We start from the raw sequence: 17814 nt of genomic DNA, 5'->3' as shown, positions 1-17814 counted from the left end.
TGTCTGACACAGCAGCCAGTCAGGTGCCCCCAAAGGCCCCCAGGATGGAGGTCACAGTGTCCCCCGTCGCCATCCCTTCTGCCAGCTGGGAGCAAAGGGCTCTGAATAGGGAGGTTCAATTTAGCCATTACCCATAATAGCCCTTTATAGGCCACTAAAATTTGTCTAGTCCTCCTTTAAGGCTATATAAAACAGTGGCCATTGCCAGACCCTGTAGCAGAGAGTTCCACCAGCTCTCTGCTACAGGGTCTGGCGATGGTCACTGTTTCTGAGTGAAGACTGTAGGATCTGAGTCCAGTGGCACCTTAGAGATCCACTAGATTTCCAGAGCATAAGCTTTTGAGAGTCAAACCTGAAGAAGGGAGCTCAGATTCTAGAAATCATATCCCTGCAAACCCTTTTTGGACTGTCAGGTGCCCCTCAGCTCAAATCCTGCTTTTCTATTGCAGAACAACTTGGGTACCCCCCTGAAACTGCCTTAGGGTGTAGAAGTGCCTCTTGTCCGTCCTGAACCTGGTATTTTGGGGGAAATAGGAAACGGTTCTCTCTGCCGTGTGTTTTTTACCACTTCTCAGGGAAGTGGCCGGGGCCTCCCCTGGGCTTTTCTGCCCCTCTTCATGCTGGGGAGGGGACTGCAGGGACAGAAGAAGATAATATTTGATTTATATACTGCCCTTTAGGGCAACTTAACACCAAACCTACAGCAGTTTAAAAAGTGGGTTATTATCCCCACAACAATCGCCCTGCGAAATGGAGCTGAGAGAGCTCTGAAAGAGCTGTGAGTAACTCAGGTCACCCAGCTGTCTGCAGGGGGAGGGGTGGGGAATCAATCCTGGCTCTGCAGGTTAGAGTCCTGCCACTGTTCATGAACTAATGCAGAACTTAATAGAAAGGGCTTAAAGAAAATTCGCTTTAAATTATTCAAATGTCCGGTTTTTTAAAATGAATCATGCAGTTCTGATCTTTTTTTATTTTTTGGGCTGAAACCAAATCAGATCCTTTAAATGAAAATTAATTGGAACAAAGGACTCTAAAAGGAGCACACCTCTATTGGGGAAATACCTTTCTTTGTATCAGCTAATCAGGGATCCATCTAGTACAGTTTTATGCTCAGAATCCCAATTTCTCCCTTACAGAGTGACTGATTATCAGGGCAAACCTGGGGTGAGTTTTTCCAGTCTAACTAATTTCCCACAAGATGTACAATTTTTTACATCTGTCTTTAACCAATCATAAATTATTAACTTTGGAAGGTTATAATAAACTATTTGGATGGCATGCATATATGTGGTGCGGCAATTATAAAATGGACGCAATGTTTCAGCACCACTATTTGAGAAGAAATTTACTGTTGACTTGGCTAAAGTACAAAAAATGTATAGACCAGAAAAAACCACTTTGGATTATACCAGCCGAGGTGATCACCCCAAACTTAGAATATAAAGGAAAAGAATGGCTTACCCTCAAAGACTTAACAGAAGTAACAGATAATGAGTTGAAGCTTAGACCAAATGAGGATTTGCCATTCAAATATGGTTGGTTGCAATACAGACAAATCAAAGACTTATTTGATTCAGACCAAAGAAAAACCGGCTTCAGAACCAAGAATTCAGAGCTAGAAGAATTACTGTTGGGAGAGAATGGTAAAATAATTTCTAAAATGTACAAATTGTTATTGAGGTGGTTTACAAAAGATGAAACAGTCAAGGTGCAAATGGTAAAGTGGGCTATAAATTGTAATAATGAAATAACGATGGAAGCATGGGAACAATTGTGGTAAAATACTTTAAAAATGTCAACATGTACCAGTATTAGAGAGAATGGCTATAAAATGTTATATAGATGGTCCTTAACACCGAAAAAATTAGCCATAGCCATCAAACAGCTATCTAGTAAGTGTTGGAAACGTAAGGAGCATGAAGGGTCTCTATTTCATATGTGGTGGACTTGTCGTAAGGCTAGAGACTTTTGGACCAAAATATGTACTGAGATGTCTTTGATACTTTGTTATAATGTTGCAAAAAATCCAGAAATGTTATTATCATTGCATTTGGAAGATGTCAATAGAAATGATAAGATATTGTTATATGATACCAGCAGCTAGAATAATATATGGTGGAAGAGAGAAGAAATACCTGAAATTGAAGAATGGACAAGGAAATTGTTGTACATCGCTGAAATGGACAAACTAACCAGAAATTTGAAGGAGCAAGCTCCAGAAGCATTTTTGGAAGATTGGAAGAAGTTGAAAAAATACATGGAAAAGAAATGGGATGTTAAGGGACGATTATGGTCATTCGAGGGGTTTTAAAGAAATTAAGTAAGATAAGATATAACTAAGATCTTACACTTGATCTTAGCAACTTTAGTATAGAAATAAGGTATTATAAATAACGGGGGGTTGGAGTGCTGTTGGAAGTCATTATTGAAAAGGGGGAGGGGAGGGGGCGGGGAAATATGCACAGGGGAACTGAAATGGAATGTATTTGAATTTGATTATATATTGACCCCAAAGGAAGAAAATGAACACAGGGACCAGACTTCGACAGTCCAACTTTTAATTATCGCTGGGACCTCTTCCCCCCTCTTTTTGGATACTTATATATTGACCCATCCAATAAAAGTTTATTTAAAAAAAAAAGATGTAAAAATCTGTACATGCCTGTGGAGAAACGCCATTCTGGTTGTGGAGTTCCCTTTCTATGGGGTGAAGAAGGGAGGGGCCAGGTCTGGAGTAGAACGTGATTGGAGGGCGAGCAAGTCACTCGGTGGAGGGGAGTTCCTGGCAACTGGCAAGACAGGAGGCAGCATTTACCGTTCTACCGGATGTGACATCATTGCGCTGAACTCGGGAGAACTCCTGCACTTGGGGCGGGGCTGATTATTTAAGAGTCTTCAGCCTGCTTGGAGCTGAAATTATTGAAGATATGCTGAATAATATATAAAGTGTATTTCTGTATCTCTCTATTTTTGATATATATATTTATTACTTTATGAAATGTATTATTCTGGTCTACTAGAAATACTGTCCAGGAAGAAGACGTACGAAACGGGAATTGGGGAACTTTGCTTGCATCATCCCGTCGGCAGACTGCCCCTGGGCACCCTTTATCCAGACTTGGACTGGGGATCACTTAACACAGAGTCATCTTTATCTATCATCCATGCGCCCTCCTGTACTGTGTTTGATTGGACTGCTCATTAGAGCCCATGAATTTTGGAAATGAGATAGACGGATACTGGAAACGGAATATGCATTGCAAGCTTTGAATATATTTATTGGATTTATTTATTGTATGGAATATTTATGATTAATATTGCACTTTGCACAATATAGATTGCTTATTCATTATTTCTAACTGTATTCCCCGGTCTTTTTCTAGTTTGTGCTTCTGTGTTAACCAGGGGAACTCCCGCTGCTGTTTTTGGAGCTGAAATTGATCTGGTGCAGAGTGTGATGACATCACAACATCACAGATATTGGCAGACAATCAATATCTCCCCTCTTGCCTGCGGGGGACACTGGAGAAGGCAGGCAGTGGCGGAGCCTGGCAGGCCCATGTGCAGAATCAGCATAAAGCAGCTTGAGGCCTGGACATTATCTGGGTCAGAGCCACAGTGCTGAATGCAGGTGGGCCCTGTTCAATCCCCACCATTCGGGACAGGACAGGGATAGCAGTCTAAAATAACTAGCGAAACTGGGATGGACGGAGATAGAGAAGGGGCATGTTTTGCTGTTATGGTTGCCAGAGGGAGGGAGGGAAGAGAAGAAACAGAAGAGTGATAGGAGAGCCTTTGTCAAGTATTAGAAGGACTGCCACATAGAGAATGGAGCGGAGGTGTTAGCACTGCAAGCTACAGAGTTACAGAAACCTATGAGGGGTGCCAGGCTCTAGTAATTGAATCAAGAGCTGTGATGGATATTGGGGGGGGGGGGTGTCTCACAGGCATCACCTGAAGCACAGGATTTTCTTCCTCCCGAGTCCTGCCACGGTTTTCATTTTCCACCTACCCCACTGCACCCAGTGGGAAATCAAAAAGAAAAATGTCAAGCTGGTTTGATGGGATCGGATCTGGGCATGACTATAAACTCACCCAAGCCTGGAATAATCGCTGGGATAAAGTTGACAGACACAATTTTAAAGTGAACAAGAAGAAAGTTTATTTAGAAAAACACCCACATTTGAGCTAAACATTAACAGTTCTATTGAGAGCCAGTGTTATGTAGCGGATGAAGGGTTTAGATCCCCACTCTACCATGGAAGCTTGGTGGGTGATGGGGGGCCAGATACACTCTCAGCCTAATCTACCTCACAAGTTTCTTGTGAAGATAAAATGGAGGACAGAATTATTGTATGACAACCATGTGGCTAGACAGCTTTAATGCACTCCACATGGATCTGCCCTTGAAGCCATAAAATGGCAGACCGGATAATACCACAAGTCCCGGAATGGCTCTGTTGATTAGTGATCAGGCTCAGCTCCAGGGACTGTAACTTCACGGGCAGATCCAGGGTCCCCATATCTCTCCAGGACCAGCCCTCCCCATATGCTCTGCCACAGGGCTGAGGTGAACAGCTGCCTGGACAGAGGCTTTCTCTCTTGTGGCTGCCACTCGGTGGAAGGGCCTCAGAAAGGCTCCCACAAATGTCTCATCCCACAGAAGGTGTCGAATGGAATGGTTTAAGAGGGTAATTTAACAGAGGGAATAGGGCGGTAATTTTAGACCAGACTCTTCCAGAGACCTCTGGCCAGGCCTGATTCAGACATCAGCTCTTAAGAAGCCCTAAGCTTTCCTATGTCAGATCATTTAAGTAATGGCCAGAGGAACAACTCAGTAATGGCTATAAGATCATTAAGGGGTATAGGACACAAGAAAAAACCTATTAGAGAACCTCTGTTTCCATTCTAAGCTTTTATTTCAACATCATTCTAAGTGTTCGGTAAATCCACAGAAAATCACACCAGCCATCATTGCTCCATGGATTATTTAAAAAAGAGCAATTACACGACTCCTTAAAAGTTCCTTACCCCAAAAGATGAGCAGATCGCAACCAAGAAGCCCCAACTAGAAACAAGTCCTGATCAATTTCCCCTCCCGTATTTATAGGCTTTGAGAATCATTTCTCAACCATTCCTAAGTGTTCCCCTTGCTAAGGACACACAATCTTGGCTAACTCAGTATTTTAACTTCAAAAATCATACCTAGTTATCTCTCCTTGAAATGATTTCTTAAGGTATCCAAAACTTCTGTGTTCATTCTTCCTAATTATTATCTTAACAAAGTCTATGTAAAAATACTGATTCCAGGTTTTTCATACATATGAGTATCTTTTGTGCCCCCAACCAATAATTAACTTAATTTCAGTGAAATTGAACGATCTTGGCATTCTCAGAGGTATGGAGGCACCTGAGCCCCAACACGTGGGAGGTACTGATAGGGGTTAGCAGGAGGAAGCCGGAAGTGGGGCATTTTGGCTTTCTGGAGAGTTTTAAAGGTTAAAGGGAAGGAGACTCCATTCCTAGAGAGGCCAGAAGTGGGGAGGCCACCTGACCTGGGACAGTCACTTCCTGTCCCAGGGTCCCTGTTGTGTGGCTGCGGTGTGGTTGGGCCAAGGGGAGGGGAGGCAGAGCCTGAGGACTTTTTGCAAAAGAGGTAAGTCCTGCAATCATCTTTCCTTTGCAAAGCGCCTCCCTGCTTTTGGCCTGATCGACCAGAGGGCTCCATTGATCCAAGGGGCTTTGCTGCTGCTCCTCTTCTCCAGGGATGGAGCTGAGTTCTTCCAGGAACAAGGCAGGCCCCTTCCGCCATATTTTCTTTGCAGCCTGCTGCTGTCTGCAAACTTTAGGAAAGAGGCCTCTCTTTCGGCCTCTGCTTATTTTAATTTTCCTGACGTTATTTATAGTCTGTCTTTCTCACTGAGGCTCAAGGTGGATTGCATTGTGTGAGCCAATACGGTTAATAGCTGGGGCATTCAGTAAATAATACAACAGGGTGGGATTTCAGACATTTGAAAGGAAGCATCAGTTCGAATAGAAAGCTAGAAGACTGCTGAAACAAAACCTAAATCGTTTGTTATATAGTCATATTAATCAATATGGAAATGCCCATTAGGAGCATATCACTATTACTAATCAGTACCCAGTAGAATAGACTATAGTCCCAGCCTTTTCCAGAGCATCTCTCTAATCCATTTCTTAGGACATCATCCTGTAATCTGGGTAAAAAACCCTCCTGAATAATTCAGTTTTGCATAGTTTGTGGAAAGCCAAGAGAGAGGGGGCTTTCCTGGCTGCCTCAGGCAGGCCATTGCACAAGGTGGGGCCACTGCAGAGAAGACACTTGTGTGGGCAGCTGTTGATTTGGCTCCTTTTCAGGGTGGCCCCAGCAGAAGGCCCTGTTCAGATGTGTGAAGCTGCCATGGTGGGTCACTGGGGGAGCGGAAGTCCCGTAAGCCTTTTCTGAAGCCTGGCGTTGCTGTAGTGCCGTCCTGCTCCCACAGGCCCTTCCTGGGGTTTTTCTTGAAGTTCTGGAATAGCAAACTTGGATTTTTGGAGGGTTCCCCTCTTCACTTTGTTCTGCTTTTGCTAATGTAAGATCTTTGGCTTTTAGAAATCGGCCCTTTCTCTTGGGTTCACGGCCACCTGCAGCCACCTGGTGCCTTCTTAAAGTGTCAGCAAGACCTGAGATGTCATTTCTTGGACTTCCGTTTCTCAGATCAGTCACAGAAGTTGAAAGATGCTTTCCTTTATGTCAAAGAACCTGACCGAAAGGCCTTAAAAAGCAACTTGTAATGAAAGATTATTACTTAAATTCAGCAGTATAAATATATAGAGCATTGAATGACAGATAATAACACTTCCTTTCATAGTGGATAAATATAAAATAAATCAGTGGGTTGGGCCCTGCCAGGTTCCACATCAGGACCCCTTTCCTCTTCTCTGCCTCCTCCATGGCTCCACTGGCTTCCATGAAGAATCAAACTGCTTTTGTAACTTTGCAAACACGCACACCACCCTTGACACCCGGCTTCAGAATGGTGCAGGTATCTTTAGTTCATATTTTAGCCATGCTTTTATTAAGCCGAGTAGAGCCTTTCTGCTTGCTGTGCCTACAGCTCCTCTTCCTATGCTCTGCCTGGCTTCTTCTTAATGAACACCCTTGATTCCAGGTGCATTTAGTTCCTAGTTTAGCCTTGCTTTTATTGAGCCGAGTAGAGCCTTTCTGCTTGCTAAGACGAAGCTCCTCTTCACCTTGTCTGGCTTCTTCTTTATGAACATTTTTGATTCCGGGGTATTCCCTGTGCTATCTTGAGTCAAAGGTCACCTCTTTAGATGCAGGTGTCCATGTATGTATTTCCAGGAAATGCCCTCTCTTTGCAGGAGGTTCTCGATCTGGCACTAGCTTTTCCAGAAGAATCCGGCAGAGGAGGAAGATGATTGTCCAGACCAGGTGGAGGCTGGCTGGAGAGGAAGGGAGGATGAGGAGAGAGCCAGAATCAGTTTGCCCAGAAGGAAGAAGAGGCTCCGGCGTCCCCGAGGCTGGGAGCAGAAGAGAACTGTGGGAAGGAAGAGTGCAGAAGGGCCTGGGAGAGGATTTTCTCCCTTCAGATGTGCAGCGCCAGCAATTCAGGCACTTCCGCTACCAGGAGGCCGAAGGGCCCCGAGAGGTCTGCAGCTGCCTCCACCATCTTTGCCAGCAGTGGCTGAAGCCAGAAGGCCACAGCAAGAAGGAGATCCTGGACCTGTTGGTCTTGGAGCAACTCCTGGCCGTCCTGCCCCCGGAGATGGAGAGCTGGGTCAGGGAATGCGGTCCGGAGACCAGTTCCCAGGCAGTGGCCCTGGCAGAAGGCTTCCTCCTGAGCCAGGCAGGTGCCAAGAATCGGGACCAGCAGGTGAGAGGGAGGATCCATCTGGATAATACGTGGGGTACGAGACATGATCAAGGATGCCCTCAATCTGCCCCAATATTTTTAGAACCCCCCCCCCGACTTTTTCCTGTTCCTTTTCTCAACAGTCTCCCCTTTTTGGGACCCCCGTTTCTGTTTCAGGTGCAGGAAAAGATCACACAGGAGCATGACAACAGAGCAGCTTTTCCCGGTAAGATCAGAGGGGTCTTTGTTCCCACTGGTTGTCCACCTTGAGGGTAGGTGGGCTGCTTTCATGCCCCCTTCCCTGGGCAAACGTGGGAAAGATGCTCGCTCTAACTTCTCAGTATAGAAGTGTCCTTTTGGGGAAGTAAAAGCCTAGAATCAATTTAAGATCAGTGTGAAATAATTGAAAGAGCAGTGATTTAGGTCGTTCCTCATCTCCAGTTATATTACACACTTGTGAGTGCAACATGGTTAACCAGCTGCGGAACGACTTTGTAAAAATGCAAATGGGTTTATGGTTGCAGTTAAAGAAAAACTGTAGAGATTTGTAATTTAATCATGACAATGTTGTGTTAATCCTCTCTATGCATGGGAGAGAACAGGATTAAAGCATCTCTGGTTCACCTCCCCTCTGGTGCCAGCAGGAGAGGTGTTGAGAACAAAGCTGCGTCCACACTCAAAAACTGACAATTAATGCAAATAATGTTTGAAATTGGGCCAAGAAGAAGAACAATAAAATTATAAGACTTGAGGAGATCTTCCAGCGTAACTGAGGCTGGTTGCTGTGGGGGACTTCGGTCTCCAGGCCGAGGGCCCCCCATTGGTTGCACTTCAAGGTTTCATGGTTTCCATGACAACCACAGGCCTGTCTCAGGTAATAGGAGGCCCCACGTCCTGCACAGGGCAGACTCTGGATCTGGTGTCTTGCTCTGGTCAGGAGGAAGGTGATCTGAAGGTGGGGGGCTGAAGACAGCCCCCCTCTCATTGGCAGATCAGCACTGGCTGGGCCTTAGGCTTACAAGGACACCAAGACTTTGCAGGGGCAGGAAATCAATTAAGGTAATCGGGCCCTGTAGGTGGATGGATCCAACTGGTTTTCAGATGGCCCAGGGGGATTTTCCTGCTGGTAAGGTCAACTGACCATACCCTGGTTGACCTCCAGAATGAGGAAATGACCCGGGGGATCAACACCATCCCACCTAGGCCCCCCTAGGCAACCACTGGATTTACTGAGGGGTTCTGGACAATCACCAGAGAAGGGAGATGGTAGAAGTTCTCTCTGAAGCCTACTCTCTGGCTGTGATGGCGGCAAACAACTCTGTTAATCCCCCATTGGATTAAAAGTGGAGACCAGTGGAGCTGTTCTGGGAGGTCAAAGGCCTGTTGGGATGTGGCCTGAAGGAGGCAGTTGACTGCCTGGTGGCCGACCTGTGCCCTTTTTCCTCTGCATCCCTTCCAACGTGGACTCTGCATGAGCAGTGACAAGTTCAGATGTGGCAGGGGGCCAACTCGTCCAGTTGTTTGAGAGTGTGGACAGGATCCATGGAGGTTTGAGGCCTACCTCCTGCTTCTAAGTCCCTTGCCCTTCCTGGCTAATTAAATCTGAGAGGGTGTGCCTGGTTGACTGGGCCTGAATGGGAGAGGGTGGCACCAGTATATATGCGGGACTGCTTCTCACCATACATTCCTCAGAGGGTCAACCAGTAAACAAGTGCCGGTGGTCCCTGGCTCCAAGGATGTTCGCCTGGCTTCAACCAGGGCCAGGGTCTCTTCTGTTATGGCACCTACTTGGTGGAACTCTCTGTCTGTGGAAACTAGGGCCCAAAGGGATTTATTCTCCTTCCAACAGACCCGTAAGACAAAGATGTTCTGCCAGGCATAGGGCTGAGTTTAGGGCATAGGCGAGGTCCTTTTGAGGGGGGATTATAAACCCCCTCTCCCTGGTTGTCCACTGACTCGCCCAATGTTGTAGACCATCTCCCACCCCCTGGGTTGTATGGGGTTGGTTCTGACAAAATGGCTTGCTGTGTCGAGTTGCTGCCCTCTTGTACTTTTTTAGAACTAAGGGTGTGCGATTCAGGTTTCCGATTCAGGTTAAATCGGATTACAGAGCAGATAGAAGTGAGTCAATCAACGATTTCGGAAGCGGCTTTCCAGTTTGGAAATTGCTTATTTCCAACTCTTTTTCCCACTTGGGAAATTCTGAAGCAGGAAACCAGAATATTTTTTATTGCACACCCCTATTTAGAACTGCCTGTCCCTTGCATTTTAGAGTTCTTCCTTCTTAATTCTGTCGATTTTGCCCCATTGGAGGAATGAGCCATAATTTTTGTATGTTCTAACTGTGGTAAGACTACATGTTGCAAATATATGGAGTTGTGTGTATGAACCAAGAGAGGAATAATTTCCCCCCAAGTGAGGAACAGAAATGCTAAAGACGTGGAAAGTTTAGAATGTCTTCCCGTTACCTTTTTCTCCTTCCAGGCGGGGCCTTGACAGAAGTGATCTGTTCTTTGCCATCTCCTTGCGGAAGACAGAAGGCGGTTTGCGTGTGGCCAGATCGGGTAAGTGGGGGACTGCAAAGCATGAATCTGGGGGTCTCCCTGTACCCCCACCCCTCCCTCCCTGGGTCTGTGCTGCTCACTCCTTTCTCTTCTCTCTTCAGGCTCCGGTGACCTTCGAGGAGGTGTCCGTGCATTTCACGGAGGAGGAATGGGCTCTGCTGGGTCCGGACCAAAGACTCCTTCACGAGGAAGTAACGGAGGCCAATCGTCAGGCTGTGGCCTCTCTGGGTAAGGCTGCCCTTTCCCCCCTTTATTCACAGGCAGAAACGGCTCCTTCTAAGAAAGACTCTCTTCTGGTGGAGAATCTCAGTATTGTATTAGATTGTAAGTTAAAGTGTTGCTTTGTAAACTAGAAGGAACATTTTTGGGATATCAGTGGGTTCTCTTCATAGCCCCTTCAGGGCAGCCAAGGAAGGCAGTTTCTTTTTTTTAAAACAGTTTTTTATTGAATGGGTCAATATATAATCAAATTCAAATACAAATACATTCCATTTCAGTTCCCCTGTGTATATTTCCCCACCCCTTCCCTCCCCCTTTTCAATAATGCCTTCCAACAGCCATCCAACCCCCGTTATGAATAATACCTTATTTCTATACTAAAGTTGTTCTTTTCTTATTAGTAGTAAAGATCTTAATTATATCTTATCTTACTTAATTTCTTTAAAAACCCTCGAAAGTCCATAATTGTCCCTTAACACCCGATTTCTTTTCCATGTATTTTTTCAACTTTTTCCGATCTTCCAAAAATGCTTCTGGATCTTGCTCCTTCAAATTTCTGGTTAGTTTGTCCATTTCAGCCATGTACAACAATTTCCTTGTCCATTCTTCAATTTCAGGTATTTCTTCTCTCTTCCAGTACTGAGCATATATTATTCTCGCTGCTGATATCATATAATATAACAATATCTTATCATTTCTATTAACATCTTCCAAATGCAATGATAATAACAACATTTCTGGATTTTTTGCAAGATTATAACGAAGTATCAAAGACATCTCAGTACATATTTTGGTCCAAAAGTCTCTAGCCTTACGACAAGTCCACCACATATGAAATAGAGAACCTTCATGCTCCTTACATTTCCAACACTTATTAGATAGCTGTTTGTTGGCTATGGCTAATTTTTTCGGTGTTAAGGACCATCTATATAACATTTTATAGTCATTCTCTCTAATACTGGTACATGTTGATATTTGTAAAGTATTTTACCACAATTGTTCCCATGCTTCCATCGTTATTTCATTATTACAATTTATAGCCCACTTTACCATTTGCACCTTGACTGTTTCATCTTCTGTAAACCACCTCAATAACAATTTGTACATTTTAGAAATTATTTTACCATTCTCTCCCAACAGTAATTCTTCTAGCTCTGAATTCTTGGTTCTGAAGCCTGTTTTTCTTTGGTCTGAATCAAACAAGTCTTTGATTTGTCTACATTGCAACCAACCATATTTGAATGGCAACTCCTCATTTGGTCTAAGCTTCAACTCATTACCTGTTACTTCTGTTAAGTCTTTGAGGGTAAGCCATTCTTTTCCTTCATATTCTAAGTTTGGGGTGATCACCTCGGCTGGTATAATCCAAAGTGGTTTCTTCTGGTCTATACATTTTTTGTACTTTAGCCAAGTCAACAGTAACCACGGAAGGCAGCTTTTTAAACAACAACCATAATAAGTAGGCTCCTCACTGTGCACTTTACAAAGTACGAAAAAACATTTCCTTGCTCCAAGGCCTTTATGGTCTTTTGTTTGCATGAGGTTGATACCAGTCACCGAGGGAGGTGATGGGGTGGGGGCATAAGTGAGAATTTCCGGCGTTGTGTAGGGGGGCGGACTTGATGACTCTTGTATTTCCCCCTGGGAAAGCAGGATTTCTGTTACTGGCTTCGGTCTCAGGTTGCCCGACCTCGGCAAGGAGCTCACCTCTTTCTAGCTTTCACCCGCTCAGTCCGCTTCCTGGTTTCTCAGAGTTTTGTCATCTGCTCACTGCTTCAAATGAGCCAGCACAGAGCTAGGGAGACGCCCATTTTGGAAAAAAGAGAGCAATTTATCATGCAGAGTGTAGCATGCAGTGGACACACCAAAAACTGCCAACTGAACATCATGAGACTACAACATCTGAGTGTAGGAAGACCAAACATGTAAAAAGTTATCTCATCTCCCCACACTAAACGTAACCCTGTGATGTTTAAAGTGAGAGGCGAAAGTAATTTACTGCCTCCAGGTTCCTTGTTCAGATTAAAATCGTCCCAGTTATCTTCCTCCCACTGCCAGTTATGCCTCGCCCAGTCAGGTGCTGGTGTATCTCTGTTCTGTGGGATGCTTGCATTTGATGGCCTTCTCAAATCATGGCTGCACCCAGATCAGCCTCCACCCCTCCCAAGAAGGGCTGCCCCTTCTTACAGCCACTGTGTCTCCTTCCTGTGAATCCCAGGGCAAAAAATGCCCAAGGTTTTAACCATTTTTTCAGCAATCAGGCCACACTGCGATTTCTCCATTGTCTTTCTGCCAAGCACTGTCCCAGGGAAATGCTCTTCTTCATCTATTTTGCCAAATGCTACGGATCAGTCCATACCATGTAGTCTGTCACAGGACAAGACTCTCAGCCTAGACTTTGAAACGTGTTTCCAGGCACCAAAGCTCAGTACTCTTGCCTTGTGAACAGCACTTGACTCGGTTCGTTCGGTTTTTTCTGAGTGCTTCTGCCAGGAATGTCAAAACAACCACACTGTCCGTTATTCTTCCCACAGGGAATAAGGGATTTACTCTGTGGTATCTACTGTTACTAGACCACAACGAGGAGTTCTTCCCTTTCTGCCCTTTTCCCTCTCCTTCCTTAGACACCTGGGGTTGGCACTTTAAGGCCCCCAGCCAGCTCACATGAGAATTGCAGTCTGTCAGTGGGCAATCACACTTAGGGGGAAGAATCAGCCGGTGTAGGGGCTGTCCCAGGGAAATGCTGCTCTCCATCTAAATTGCTACGTGCTATGGATCAGCCAGTACCATGCAGTCTGTCAGAGGACAAGACTCTCCACTAGGTGGCCCTCGGCCATTGTCTAGGGTGCCAGAGTGGTGGAGGGGCAGCGGGCAGCTCTCCCCGCCGCCCAAGTTCTGCCCAGCCACTCTTCTCTGCTTGGCCACCCATCAGGACATCTGAGCACACTGAAAATGAAAAGATAAATAATAAAATGAAAAATAAATACAATCATACCCCTTTCCTTTGAAAACCTTCCTCTGTAGCAGAATTAACTCAGGTTTCTTGTTAACATTGGATTGCCCTTTTCTCCGTCTGTCTGGCCACCTCTCTTCATACTTCTCCCATGTGTGTGAATGGCTGTCCCTCTTTTAAAGGGTGCCCTTCTGATCCCCCCAAGTTCTCCCATCAGTCCCCACTAGAAATTCAACGTGGCAAAACCAAAAATTCTGGTTCAATTTAAGATGGAGGAGCTCCATTCCACATGCTTTCTCTCTTGTCTTCTTGAACTATGTTCATTACCAAATGGCTACACCTGTCAACTTACTCCGCTTGGAATTTAGAAGGAAATAAGAAGTTGAGGGGGATAAATAGCTGTAGATGGATGGAATTTTATACTTCAGCATTCATAACCCTCACATCACAACAGGTTTCTCTTTCAGCAGGAAGCATGTGGGAGTCACCGAATGAAAGAAAAAAGTGTCCAGTGATGGAGAAGGAGGATCGGTATTCAGATGTGAAAGACAAGGCTGAATATAGTCATGCCCTGAGAAAGGAGGAGGGAAGAGATCATTATAGAGAGAGAGATACTTCCCATCTTTTAGAGGCGGGTGATTCTATACTGGAAAAAATATACAAAGGAGAGAATAGGAATGAGCTCACTGCAACCAAGGAAAATTTTTCTTGCACATCAGATACTATTACTCAATGGAGGATACATAGCAAAAAGAAAATATATCAGTTCCTGGAGAGTGGGAAAAGCTTGAGTCACAGTGGAAAACGTACAGTCCATCAAAAGATTCACACAGGGGAGAAACCTTACAAATGCCTGGAGTGTGGGAAAAGCTTCAGTCAGAGTGGAAACCTTAATTCCCATCGAAGAATCCACATCGGTGAGAAACCATATAAATGCCTGGAGTGTGGCAAAAGCTTCAGTCGGAGAGGAAATCTTAATTCCCATAGAAGAATCCACATCGGTGAGAAACCATATAAATGCCTGGAGTGTGGAAAAAGCTTCAGTCAGAGTGGAAACCTTAATTCCCATCGAAGAATCCATACAGGTGAGAAATCATATAAATGCCTGGAGTGTGGGAAAAGTTTCAGTCGAAGTAATACCCTTACTTCCCATAGAAGAATTCACATAGAGGAGAAGCCACATAAATGCCTATATTGTGGGAAAAGTTTCAGTCAAAGTAATAGGCTTACTTCCTATAGAAGCATTCACACTGGGGAGAAACCATACAAATGCCTAGAGTGTGGGAAAAGTTTCAGTCGAAGTGATAAGCTTACTTCCCATCAAAGAACTCACACAGGGGAGAAACCATACAAATGCCTAGAGTGTGGGAAAAGCTTCAGTGAGAGTGGACACCTTTCTTCCCACCAAAAGATTCACACAGGGGAGAAACCATATAAATGCCTGGAGTGTGGGAAAAGTTTCTGTCGGAGTGGAAACCTTAATTCCCATAGAAGAATCCACATCGGTGAGAAACCATACAAATGCCTAGAGTGTGGGAAAAGTTTCAGTCGAAATGATAAGCTTACTTCCCATCAAAGAAGTCACACAGGGGAGAAACCATACAAATGCCTAGAGTGTGGGAAAAGCTTCAGTGAGAGTGGACACCTTTCTTCCCACCAAAAGATTCACACAGGGGAGAAACCATATAAATGCCTGGAGTGTGGAAAAAGCTTCAGTTGGAGAGGAAATCTTAATTCCCATAGAAGAATCCACATCGGTGAGAAACCATATAAATGCCTGGAGTGTGGAAAAAGCTTCAGTCGAAGTGATAGCCTTACTTCCCATAGAAGAATTCACACAGAGGAGAAGCCACATAAATGCCTGGATTGTGGAAAAAGTTTCAGTCGAAGTAATAGACTTACTTCCCATAGAAGAATTCACACTGGGGAGAAACCATGCCTAGAGTGTGGGAAAAGCTTCAGTGAGAGTGGACACCTTTCTTGCCACCAAAAGATTCACACAGGGTGCCTGGAGTGTGGGAAAAGCTTCCGTCGGAGTGGAAACCTTAATTCCCATAGAAGAATCCACATAGGTGAGAAACCATACAAATGCCTGGAGTGTGGGAAAAGTTTCAGTCGAAATGATAAGCTTACTTCCCATCAAAGAAGTCACACAGGGGAGAAACCATACAAATGCCTAGAGTGTGGGAAAAGCTTCAGTGAGAGTGGACACCTTTCTTCCCACCAAAAGATTCACACAGGAGACTTACATCAGGCATATTGGCTGTCAAAATTAGCAAACAGTGAAATAAAAGACTGTAATACCGTGTTCCATTATTCAGTATAATTACATGAAGGCTTTCAGAACTGACAGCCAAATCCTAGATCACATCAGTGGCTGCATGTGGGCGTTCAGCAGTAGTGGGGAAACCCTACACGGACCGGATTGCCGAGTGCCTGTGCTGGAGTCTCTAGCAAGCTGGACAAGACCCACCAGTCACAGAGTGATGCCCAATGACATCCCTCTGAGTGCCTGAAACGGGTAGAGCCAACTCCCATCCATTAACGCATTCTCTGCAGCCCCCTTCCCATTGGAGACCTAGATGACAGGGCAGAAAGACCCAGTGATTGAACAGGCCAATCAGAGTGCTGTGATGTCAGCGACCATCTGGTATGCCCCACAGATGAGTCACCTACGGGAAACCATCTTCCGTGTGGGGCCTGGAGCACTCCTGGAGTTATACCTCCATACCACAGAGACCACTTCTCCTGGAGCAAAGTGCATGTTCTGTAATGAAATGAATTGTAATTATTAGGGCTGTGCACTGAAAACAAATCTGTTTCAGGACTTCCGGGAAGAGCCCAATGGCTTCCTTAAACTCCCTTTTTTCAGGGAGAGACAATGCAGTTGTTTAATTTGGCTGGAGAGCCAATACCTATACAGTAACCACTCGTGCCTCATCTTAACTTTCTACTCTTTCTGGATTGTACTTTTCTTGCAACTTTTAACTTACAACACAGAAGAAGAAGTAACAACCCAGTTTGCTGTGAGAAACTCTCTCTGTTCTAACTTTAGTATGTTTGTTTCCTCTTGAAAAACAAGACTATCTGCAGGTGCTGTGCTTATATCAATATTAGGAAAAAAGAGTTTTGAACAGACATTGGATGACACTCTTGCCATGTTTACATTTTTGTATTCCAATACTTACTGGGAAGATTAATTTGTTTGGCCTGAAGAAAAGGAATATTTTTATCGCAGAGAACAGCCTTGAATTGAAAGTCTCCTGAAAAAAAACTTCTGATTATGGAATTTTGAGCTAACAGTGCCCCCTATTGGATTTAAGTGAAATAGCATCCTAGCAAGTTACGAAGAAGTTAAATTAAGATAGTTTAGCTCAAGGTTCATTGCGAAAATAGACCCTCAGGTTCTGTCATTGGCTTCACATGTGATTCCAAAGATGTGTGATACTCTTAGTAGTAAATGAGCCTTACTGGAGAACAAAATGCAGGAGAATTTTATGAATTTGAAGGTGAGCTGACCTATGTGATAGAGGGGGCTGTTAAAGAAAATAAATTGCAGATATGAATAATGGAGGAGAAAAGAGAGACGCTGAAAGCATTATCAACCAGAATTCTGTACAAACGAAGGTATCTCTGTCTTTCAGTGCTACACCTCTGGAGATGCCAGTCACAGCTGCTGGCGAAATGTCAGGAACCACAATACCAAGACCACGGCCAGACGGCCCCAAAAATCCACAACAACCAATGTCCTCCGGCTGTGAAAACCTTCGACAATATATAGAAAAATGAATTAATGAAGGGTGGTTTTGATTCTTAAAAATAAGGTTTGGAGATGTTAAGAAGAGTTACGGGGGGCGGGAATCATTAATGAGACCACAAATTGATTGATAGTAAAGAGGGAAGTGTTGTAGGTGAAAAACTGTAATGGATTATTAATATGCCTATTATGTTTCTTATACTGTTTGTACTTTGTAAACTGTTTTGTAGGCCATTCTTGGCCCTCCGTAGTTGTTTTCTTGTTAGGTTTCACTTCCTCTTTCTTAATCTATCTTTTAACCCTTCCGCAATAAAAATTACTACCTTTGCATCCTGCCGTTACCTGTGGGTGTTATGTTTCATTGTGCTTTGCAGTTTTCCCCCCATGAGGAGGGGTGTTCTGGCATGAATTGCTGTGAACCTCCGTTGCCCAAGCGCAGGGAGGCAG

General features: G+C 44.5%; 1 protein-coding gene across 1 annotated transcript in view; it reads left to right on the top strand.

The window, feature by feature from the left end:
- Positions 1–7481: 7481 nt before the first annotated feature.
- Positions 7482–17814, top strand: part of LOC129328010 (zinc finger protein 665-like) — a gene marked incomplete at its 3' end in the record, with an annotated part of 32787 nt that continues 22454 nt past the window's right edge. The window contains exons 1-5 of the mRNA XM_054976753.1: positions 7482–7670; positions 8052–8100; positions 10359–10438; positions 10540–10666; positions 14330–15415. Of these exons, the coding sequence (XP_054832728.1) occupies positions 7482–7670; positions 8052–8100; positions 10359–10438; positions 10540–10666; positions 14330–15415 (1531 nt within the window). The remainder of the gene's footprint in view (positions 7671–8051; positions 8101–10358; positions 10439–10539; positions 10667–14329; positions 15416–17814) is intronic.

The sequence above is a fragment of the Eublepharis macularius genome, chromosome 4 (assembly GCF_028583425.1).
Source record: "Eublepharis macularius isolate TG4126 chromosome 4, MPM_Emac_v1.0, whole genome shotgun sequence".
In the NCBI taxonomy this organism is placed as follows: domain Eukaryota; kingdom Metazoa; phylum Chordata; class Lepidosauria; order Squamata; family Eublepharidae; genus Eublepharis; species Eublepharis macularius.
This window is presented reverse-complemented; position numbering and strand designations above follow the sequence as displayed.